The sequence below is a fragment of the Ailuropoda melanoleuca genome, chromosome 14, assembly GCF_002007445.2.
Source record: "Ailuropoda melanoleuca isolate Jingjing chromosome 14, ASM200744v2, whole genome shotgun sequence".
Taxonomy (NCBI): Eukaryota; Metazoa; Chordata; class Mammalia; order Carnivora; family Ursidae; genus Ailuropoda; species Ailuropoda melanoleuca.
The window spans coordinates 86,074,788-86,086,129 of NC_048231.1; the positions used below are offsets into that span (position 1 = coordinate 86,074,788).

General features: G+C 38.5%; 1 protein-coding gene across 2 annotated transcripts in view; it reads right to left on the bottom strand.

The window, feature by feature from the left end:
• Positions 1–11,336, bottom strand: part of MBD2 (methyl-CpG binding domain protein 2) — a 65,860-nt gene extending 54,524 nt beyond the window's left edge. For both annotated transcript variants that reach the window (XM_034643294.1, XM_019794605.2), the window contains exon 1: positions 11,141–11,336. In XM_034643294.1, the coding sequence (XP_034499185.1) occupies positions 11,141–11,235 (95 nt within the window). In that variant the 5' untranslated portion in view covers positions 11,236–11,336. The remainder of the gene's footprint in view (positions 1–11,140) is intronic.
• Between the last annotated feature and the right edge of the window lie 6 nt (positions 11,337–11,342).

Here is an 11,342-nt window from a genome sequence, read left to right on the forward strand (position 1 = left end):
CTTTTTGTACTTCAGTACAAAAACATGCAATCAGAAAACTGTCAAATCAATTAATTCAAATAATATATGCCATTGCTTCAAAGCTGAATGCCATATACACACAGAGAAATCTACCTACAAGTCATCCCCCTTCTCTAATTCCTTTCCTCCCACTCCTTACATGTAGGCCTTTCCTAAAGTGACCCATCCTCAGGCCTCCTCTGCAGATTTTATCTCCTCTTGTCTTACTTATATTCTCCCATCTCCTGTCAGTTACTAAATCCAGTTCCTTCATACCTTTGAATCCACCCTTCCTTTCCATTGTTGCCTCAATCAAGTCTTTGTCACCTGGGGTCTAAATCACCAGGGCAGGCTAAGTGACTCCATTTGCTTGTCTGCCTTCTCAACTAACCAAATTACTCTTCCTAAAACACCACTCTGACCATAGTTCCAATTTAAAAGCCTTCAATGACTTTAACCCATTAGGAAATGGGGGGCCAAACATCTTAGCCCTGCATTTAAGACCCTTTTTCATCTAGCCTCCTTGGAACCTTTAAACCCCACTTTTCCACTCCCCTTACCCAGTGACCTTTGCTCCAACTATATTGGTTTATTCCCTCTGTTCTGAACAGGCTGAATGGTTTCCCTCTTCAGCCCTCTGCAAACCGTATCTTTTACCTGATCTATAATGCATGACTCCAACCCTGATCCCCAAGAGCCCAGAAATACCAATTTACATTATACTTCTTCCATAAAGCCTTCCCAGAATGAAGCAGTGGAATGTTTTCTTTCTCTGAACCATACAGCAACTGCTGCCGGTATCAGGTAAATAATCATGAACTGCCTGTTGGCAACTCTTGTATTCTGAATTCTGAAATACTGAATTCTGCATGGTTATAAAACTTCTACAAGTTTAAGTCCTATCCTCACAAACAGCATACCAAAGTAGTTATTTATGAATGAAATTATCTAATGTCAGATTTGCTTCAAAATAACGAAGGTTGAGTCAGGGATAGTGGATTGGGGCACCGAAGAAATAAGATTAACAATTATTGAGTACTTGGTAATTTCTTGTATGATTTTCTCTACTTTTATATATCTGTTTAAAAATTTCTATACTGAAATGTTTAGCACATAAAGTATACAAACTGAATATATCCCCTGAAAACTGGAAAGTAGTTTTAAAAATATGGAGTTTGGGCAAATTTGAGCATTAAATAATTTCCTTAGCAGTTGGGGGAGAAGTAGAGAATTATTTTTAAAGTATCATTAAGGAAAATTATTATTTACAATTTGGCTGCTGGTAAAATGTGACAGCATTCCACCTTTTCCCTTGACATATATATTTACAGAATCACCAACACAATTTTAAATGGTATAAAAGACCTTAAATATAATTCAAATTCTGAACCAAACATCTCATTACATAACTAGCATTTCTGTAACAAAAATAACATGCAAACAGTATATTACTGGTAGCAAATTCTATTATCTCTACATTATAGTTAATTAAAAATGAAAGCCAGGGTGATCCACTAAAAAATAAAAAAATGAATGAATGTAGAATTATACTTAATCTCATCCCACTGCCTTAAGGCACTCGCTTTTTGAGAAAGGAAAAAGGAAAAACACTCGTTATTTTGGTTGAATTGGGGACTGGACACTGTTATGGAAGTATCAGAAATTACATCAGGGAATTATCTCAAAATATAAGGGGGTAAGGGGGCTGAATATTGATGAAACAAGCTTGGCTATGAGTTGATAACTGTTAAAACTGATTGATGAGCACATGGGAGATTCATCATATTTTTCTAACTACTTTTCCTCTTGTATGTGTTTGAATTTTTCCATAATAAAAAATACGCAGGAAAGTATACCCAAAAAACAGACTATATTTTGAAAAAAGAGCGAGGGGCCTCTGGGAAAGACCTTTTTAAAGAGATGCATATATCACTGCATACATGTTAAAAATAATTTTAAGGATATTCATCCTTGATCTCATCTATGGATTCTTTCAGTATAAAAAGAACAACAAAAGAACATAAACACATAAACACACAGAATTGAAGGCAATATACCAAAATCTTAACACTGATTCTCTTTAGAACTATAATGCTGATTGTCACTGCTTCTCTCTACTCTTTCAAATTTCCCAATTTTCCATACTGAACATGGGTTGCGGGGCGCCTAGGTGGCTCAGTTAAGTGTCTGCCTTCAGCTCAGGCCATGACCCCAGGGTCCTGGGATCAAGCCCCACATGGGGCTCCCTGCTCAGCAGGGAGACTGCTTTTCCCTCCCTCTGTCTGCTGCTCCCCCTGCTTGTGCTCTCTCTCTAATAAAAGCTTAGGGGGTAAAAAAAACTGAGCATGGGTTACTTTTATAATCAGGGGAAAAAATATTTCTAATAACTCTCATGAACATATATAACAACCTAAGATCTGCCATAATCACATTTCAAAATAAAACAAAATATTTGTGAATCTCCACATAATTAACAAGCACATGCTTCTCCTTAGGTTGGTTAATTAAGGGAAAGAAACTACCATTGTATTGATCTATTGACCATCTACTACATGTCAAATGCCGTACACATGCTTTCATTTAATCTCAGAAAATTCCACGAGGTAGACTTCTTACCTTTGATTTACATATGAGGAATCGGGCTTATGTTACGGAAGTTTATAAAACTGTCCAAGTTAATGGGGCGCCTGGGTGGCACAGTCATTACGCGTCTGCCTTCGGCTCAGGGCGTGATGCCAGCGTTCTGGGATTGAGCCCCACATCAGGCTTCTCCGCTAGGAGCCTGCTTCTTCCTCTCCCACCCCCCTGCTTGTGTTCCCTCTCTCACTGGCTGTCTCTCTCTGTCAAATAAATAAATAAAATCTTAAAAAAAAAAAAAAAAACTGTCCAAGTTAAAACAGTAAAGGAAGATTCAAGACTCAAGATCCAATTTCCTGACTCAAAAGTCTCCACTCTTCTAAACCAGTGCAACTCAAGTGTGGTCTACCAACAAAGTTAAGTAAAGAAGTGGAGAGAAAGCATTTAGAAACTGCCATGGCAATCTGATAGGTGAGTTTATAACTGTAGGATCTAATGGTAAAAAGTTGCAACATGTATTTTGTATGTCCACTTTTACATTATTTTTATTATTATAAACTACCTCCTACCACATACTAAAGCAACTTCACAGTTATAGCACAAAGAAATAAAAAAATAAGTTAAAAGTAGGTAGAAATATATTATCCTCTCATGATGATACAAAAGCAACTATTGATGGTAGATGTTTAAAGCAAAGGATAAAAGGATTTTTCTAATATGAAAAGGGAAATCAGGGGTGCCTGGGTGGCTCAGTCGTTAAGCGTCTGCCTTCGGCTCAGGTCATGATCCCAGAGTCCTGGGATCGAGCCCCACATCAGGCTCCTCCGCTGGAAGCCTGCTTCTTCCCCTCCCGCTCCCCCTGCTTGTGTTCCCTCTCTCGCTGGCTGTCTCTCTCTGTCAAATAAATAAATAAAATATTTTTTAAAAAAGCGGGGGGAAATCAAAAGCCCTACTACAGATCTACTGTAGCCCTCCTATAGGTCTAAAAATCTATATACAATATATACACAAACACTAAACACAAGTCTAAAGAAAAATCTGAACATTTACTTCAGCTATTTAAAATTTGCATACCTAGTATAGTACAAGACAGGATGCTGGGTACAGCAGGAGATACAAGATGACCTCTACAGTGCAGGCCCATTTATAGCTAGCACTAACCAGAAGTTTCTTGGATTATTCAATAGAAAAATGTATTAACTACTTGCTTCATTCAGCAGGCAATTCTTCAGAGCTTTCCACATAGCAGGGACTGTGGGATACCAGAGATTTAAAAATGAATCAGACTCAGCCACTGACCTTGAGGAGGTTAAGAATCTGGTGGTCAACAAGACTGCCAACTATTACAGCAAATGTGGTAAAGGTTAACAGAATTATGCTCAAAAGGCCATAGCACTTGCCCATTTCTGCTAGAGGCCTCCAGGAAATTCTTTTAAAGAGATGCAGACATCACTGTATACATGTGAAAAATAACTGAAGACATTCATTCTTGCTTTAACCCATGGATTCTTCCAGTTGAACACCAAAATATATTTCAAAAATCTTTAATAAAAGAAGGTATGTTCCTCTTCCTCTTATTTGTAAATAACTCATAATTGTTCCTGACAAACATGAAATGCTCAATTTTAAAACCTAATTTTAAGGTGTATTTACTATTATTTATATTCACATACAGCTTATGCAATCAAGTTCCCAAACAAGTGAGTTTGAATTTGTATTTGTATTATAAGACAAAGCAAAATCATAAGATCCACAGATATTACTTAAATTTCATTCTATTCCATACTTTTATTCCTCTTTGGGAGTTTTAGTTTTTAGAAATTCTGCTAAAAGGATGTCTGGGTGCCTCAGTCAGTTAAGCATCTGCCTTCGGCTCAGGTCATGGTCCCAGGGTCCTGAGAGCAAGTCCCCCATTGGGTTCCTTGCTCAGCAGGGAGTCGCCTTCTCCCTTTGCCTGTCACTCCCCCTACTTGTGTGCTCGAGTGCTCTGTCTCTGACAAATAAAGTCTTAAAAAAAAAAAGTTCTGATAACTTTAAGCAAAACTTCATTTTACAATTTGCCTCGTCATTTCTTAGTGGAAATGGCAAACAGCAGTAAAAGACCAATAAAAAGGGCTGCAAAGGGTATTAATATTCCAAGCCAAACAGTAAGTCCATAAAATAAGAGCTGGTGATTTTTCTTTTTTTTTTTTTAAGATTTTATTTATTTATTTGACAGAGATAGAGGCAGCCAGTGAGAGAGGGAACATAAGCAGGGGGAGTGGGCGAGGAAGAAGCAGGCTCCCAGCGGAGAAGCCTGATGTGGGACTCGATCCCAGGACTCTAGGATCACGCCCTGGGCCAAAGGCAGATGCTTAACAACCGAGCCACCCAGGCGCCCCTGGTGATTTATTTCTAGCTCACCATGCACATCTAAAATGATCTCAAACACAGGCTAAAAAGTTATGAATTTTTATTAGTACCACTATGAAATCTAAAAAAAGACCAAAAGAAAACAAAAAAACTCCACCGAAGTATCACCTTTGCAAATCACCAACTTCTGTTCCATTAATTAAAATAATGAAAAATTATGACTTTATATCTCACAGATGAAATTTTAAAAGCAATTTGAAAAAAATCACCAATTTCTGCTAGAGATTATTTTTAGAATGTATGTGTATCGGTTCCTTTTGAGCTATGTATTTCCTCTATTACAGGTATTGTAGGGGTTCTGGCAGGTGAGACTTTGCATGTCAGATTTTAAAAATCAGATGTCGGACAGATGGCAATGTTGCACCCTAACAAAATTTCCTCTAGCACAACATGAAAAACTGTGATGGTACAGCTGTGAGAGAATTACCAGAGCACAATTTCCACCATACCTATGTATCTTTTACTTCCAGATCCAGGCTTCGATCAGGCAGTATCAAGAAAAAAGAAGAAAAGGGCGCCTGGGTGGCTCAGTCAGTTAAGTACCTGCCTTCAGTTCAGGTCCTGATACCAGGGTCCTAGGATTGAGCCCCCCTTCCCCCCCTTCCTGCTTAGCGGGGAGCCTGCTTCTCCCTCTGCCCCTCCCCCTGCTCTCTCTCTCTCTCCCTAATGAATAAAATCTTTAAAAAAAAAAAAAAAGAAAAAAACTAAAAGCAAGTCAAACTTGCAATTATGCAATAGGCACTTAGTAATAAACATTACATTTTGTTCCTCCCTCCAACTAAAGAAATTTTTTTTAATTGGTCTGTAGGGCACATTTCAATTGCACCTCAACTCTGAAAGAAGCACATGAGCTTTTTGCAAGAAACACATAAAACTATCTCATAAGCTACATTTAACCCTCAAGTTACAATCTGATTTCCTCTAATTTAAGTGAAAGCTTTTAAAGTGAAGATGATCTATAGCTTGCTCCTTAGAGAAAATGTTGCCTATATGAGTATCTGAGAAATAACAGGGTCAATCCTGAATTACATATATATGGTGAGAGCAAGTAAGAGAGAAGGCAGGAAACATTTCTGAACAAAATGATCACTTCTATTACCCAGAATAAAACTGCTTTAATTATGTTAATTTACCACAATGTTTCCATTTTTTTTCTCCCCAATATTACACAGAGCTGGAAGATCATCTTCTGGTACAACAGCTTCACTACCAAAGAGGATTTAAAATTTACCCTTTGTCAACTTAAGGCTGCAAATATAATAGTAACTAATTGCATGGTTTTAGTAGCCCGCCAAGCTCAATAAAGTAGATTAGGCATGAAATGTTGCAATATTTGAGAATTACAAGTAGGGATCTCTATGGGAGGGAGCAGAGCAGGGTAGTTAAAAGTTCTGGGGTTAAATCCCCTGCATCAGGATTCTGACTCTGCCCTTACCAACAGTACAACTACAAACATATTACTTAACTTCCCTGTTCCAAGTCCCCATCTGTAAAATGGAGATAATTGTAACTATAGCTAACAGGGTTATAAGGGCCCAATAAGATAATACGTGGAAAGCATTTAGCAAAATAATACTAATAGCTGCCAAAACTATGAGAGCTGTGACACAAAACACACACAGAATTAAAGACACATAAGACCCTACACAAAAACAAACAAAAACCCCTGTATTATAGACTCAATGAAATTCAAATGTTGAGTTCTCACTTGTATCTTTGCACTATGAGCATTTTACTTACCATTTTCACTATATCTCTAAAATGCTTTCTGGCCTTCTATAATATCCTCAACATTCATGATAAAAATAAGGAACTGGAAAATGTTTGGACTTAATATCTCAACCAATTTCATCCCAGCACACCACCAGATAATATAAAGCAAAGGCTAAGAGGTCATTTAAAGACTTGTTTTACAAATTTTTAAGAGTCACATCAATTGGTAAACACTCATTCAGCATCTGTGCATTCAGCATTGTACCTGGGGGAAAGACGACAGCTATGTGTGAGAGCCGCAGGTTTTATTGTAAATGAACATGACAGTAACACAGAAGACACCAGGCTGAACTACACAGGGATGGCCAGAAAGCAGATATTAGGGGAAAAGACAATTTAAGGAAAGCCAAAGAGACTTCAGTATTTAAGAACTGTAACAATGAATCTCTCCCCTGCTCCATTCAGCTAGTTTTTTCCAACAAAGACTACACGGCAGAGTTGTTTTTAGGGATTTTTTGGTTTTGGTTTTTTTTTTTTTTTTAAGAAAAAAGACAAAAAAAAAAAAAAGAGAGAGATTGAGAGGGAAAGGCCTGCTTGAACTCTGACATGCTCAATGATTCAGAATTCACGCCCTCAAAGCAGCATACCAGGCTTTGGTAACAAGTCAGATGTATCTATACATTTTTTAAAACCTATTTATATGTTCAGCCCATACAACTTAAGTTAATGAATTGTTTTCCTTAATTAGTCCTTAAACATATCTGAAGCTTCAAGAGATCTATGTATTTATTTCAGTGATCTGAAATTGAATCCTTGTAACACTATGAGGTACAGGTAAAATCATATGCACTTTGCAAACCGACAAACCACAGGACCAGGAAGTGTGACAAGCTCAAGGTTGCACCAAATGGTTAAGTGCAGAGTTAGAAGACCAACTCCAAACCTCTTCATCCCTGTGCACTGCTGCCTTCCCTAGAGACTTCTACTTTTATCATATCACTCATGATTTTACAGACCTCAGTTACACTGCCTCTGAGTCCCCTTCTTTCCAGGTCAAAGTGAAATAACTTCAGTCTCTCTTCATGCACCTGCTCCCTATGATTATTTTAATTGTTCTCTGGTTCCCCTGTATCTTTTTTTCAGGGAAGTGATCAGGTCCAAACGCATCATAATTTTGATACAAGAAACAAAAATGTTTACTATTACGTCTCCAATATCCAACCACATATTTTATGGCAGCAGCTTAAGTTTACCATGACTCCCAGATCTTTAACCCTAATTATAAGTCTAGAAACCAACAAGTTTAGACTTGATAAAAATGGCATGAGTTGGCTCCTATAGGGTCCTATGCAGAGGAAAATAATATTTCAAAAATATCAGTCAGCAATTATTGGGAACCAAAAACTAGAAATGACAGGAGTCAAGTAGACCAGTTAGAAAATTACTGTTCACATAATGGGTTCATGTGATGGCAACAAACTTTTCAGAAATTATTACCAATGGATCCAGCACTTTATCTAACCACACCTTTTTTAAAAACACACTTTGTATGATAATATATGAACTGCCACAACACTATCAGTAATCCTGACAGAAGGCATAATTATATTGCTTAACTGGCAACTCGAGGCACGCCTTCCTATTTGAACTTGGCAGTCTCGGGAAACGGCCAAAACACCATTTTACCAAAATTTGAGGCCTTCCCAATGAGCTTAATTTCAGTCCAATTAATAAGTGTAAGCCACACCCTACATTAACAGGCACAGATTTGTTTAAATTAATCTCCCCAGGGGCAGGCTAATTCAGGAGTTAGCATTATTAGAATCTGTGTGAACAAATGGGTGCAGGTGTTCACATTACCAATGGGAGAGTTAACTCTCAACCCACCTATTAACAGAGATGGCCGGTGTTTGTGAGCTACTGGTTTTTTAACGGGTGAGGCATATATGGGGATGCTGATATGCAAAGCTGGGACAGTTTGGTTGAAAAAGAATGTGTTCACCTTCACTATGAGTAGATGCCCTCCAACATTCATTGCTGCAAACGGAAGTCAAAGGCTTGGTAACTGCTGTATTAATACCACATCAGGCTACCCTGTGTCCTACTACCTCTGAATGTAACCTTTCAGAAGGGAATCAAGAGTGAGCGTTACAATCCTGAAAAGTAACATTTTGTAGGTAGTCAATAAACAATTAGACAACATTCCTTCCAATTCTAAACTAAACACATGTGGCACAAATCTGTTCAAAATGTCTTTTCATTTTGTATAAACAAGTAAAAAGCAAATCATGCTGCACTGTCTAATAAAAAGACTAATTCTGGAAAGTATCACTATACTGGTTTCTCATTTATTGTAAGATGAACTTGTTTGGAAAGTTCCTTTTAAATTTATTGTATCAGCTTTTCTGCCATAAAATATTTATTGAGTTTGTATTAAAAAAGTTAACATTGAAAAATTTACAACACATTGAAAAAAATATTAAGTGACCACAAATCAAAATGAGCACTACAGTAAGGTGCCTTTTTGAAATAACTTTTCCAGCTACTGCAAGGAAAACAACAAAAAACACTTTGCAATAACCCAAAGTTAGTCTGAACAAATACGTCATCCCAAAACCAAACAAACAATATCCCAGGAGAAAGGCCATAGAGAGTGAAATTCAAAGTCTAAGATGCTCTACTGAGAATAGACTAGTCACCTATTCCTCAAGGAGTTCAATCCCAGACACAGAATAGTCTTGTAAAATATAATTGGCTACAAGACATTAATACATAGTTCACAGAAAGAAGGTAGCATGCTACCTGCTTAGAAAGAAAACATAAGTTGTTAATGAAAGAATGTGCAAAAGTGTACAATTGTGAATAGCACTAACTGAAATAAGTGAACTTGAGAGAAGTAACAATTTGTTCCACAATAACCTTTTTAGTATTACTGAAGTAAATTTAATATTTAATAATGGGGAAATATAAGATTATCACCTTGAATGTTTAAAATAAGTCTGCCATTTCATCATTTAAGATTTCAAAACAAGTGGTCTCAGATCAAGCAACAAAATAAGTTCTAATGCAACACCATTTTCATTTTTTTTTCTTGAAGAGGTGAAATAAATTTACAGAAACTATTCTTCCATATATCTGAGCAACCATCAGGAATATGTCCGTATTTACATATTATACCAGTGGTGATCACATTCCTGTGTGTATAAACACATACACACAAATGTTTGTATGTTTTTTTAATCTTTCAAGTCTATTTAAAAGTATTCTCAATTCATAAACATTGTAGAGTGGATGTGTGTGTATTCCCCTCTCCCCCCTCAGAGGCAATGCATTAACCTCCTTGATGAAGTAAATCCTTTGTAACATTATTCCAATGACTAAATGGCTGGCAATAACTGGCTCCAACACCCAAATGTATTCCCTGAAAAACGATTCAATCAGCCCACAAAAATGGCCCTCCACACCACTGAATATAACATATTTATATTGTCTTCTATAAATAGGATGGTTTATTTTTAAAAGTTAGTAAATTTGTTGATAAGAAAATTCCACTGATATCAATAGCCACAGGCACTTTCCTGAGCTTACTGGTTTATTCAATGACATGGACAGCATGACCACAGGATTGCAAGATCACATCAGGGTGAAAACCTGAATCATTTAGACCAAGATTTCTCAAACTGGCGACGTTTGCGCCAGATAATTCTTTGTTGTGGGGACCATCCCGTGTATTGTAGAATATCTCACAGCACCCCTAGCCTCTACCCACTGGATACCAGGTGCACACCCTCCCAAGGTATGAGAACCAAAAAAGTCCCCAGACACTGCCAAACATCCCCTGGGGGACAAATTTTGGTCTAGGAGTCTAATAACATATTACAGTGTTTCAGTTTGCGAAAGCGAATAAGTTCTGCAACACCAAGAGAGTTCCAAGAAACTTCAGGCATTCCAAGTGGCTACTTTATACTAAACTTTCCTGGATCTCACAAAGTAACTGAAACCTTATTACTGCAGATAGCGAATTCTTCCACATGTGCATGATTAAACACTCCTGCGATGATGAATCTGGGAAAGGCTGGGACAGGAGCCAACAGTGACTGGGTTTTACAGTTTCGACGAATTACACCTTCTTTTAACCCTTCTATGGACTAACCATCCTTGCCAGAGTACCCTTTTTTTCCCACAAACCATTTTCCCTAGCACCGTCAACATTAAGACGCCCTCCTCCGGGTTCTCCATTCAGACACTGTGCCTGCCCTGTCACTGTACTGGGGTCAACTCTCACCCAAGGGCTCAGGGACCTTCCACTACCAGGACAGCCAGTCTTTGCCACTTCCCTCGGGCCCTGCTCTCATCATGACATCCCCTGCCCAGGTCAGCTGCTAACCCTTGACCCCGACCTGACCCCGCTGACCCCTCCCCGCCCCCAGGGCGGTACCTGAAGTAGTAGACATCGCTCTTGCCGGCACTGAGCCCAGATTTTCGGATCACTTCCTCCTTCTTCCATCCGGGGGGGAGGGCCGGGCAGTCCATCCTCTTCCCGCTCTCCGTGGCCCGGGGTCCCCTGGGCCCCGGCCCCGCGCTCCCCGACGGGAAAGGGACCGGCTCCCGCCGGGGGGCGCCGCCGCCACCGCTGCTGC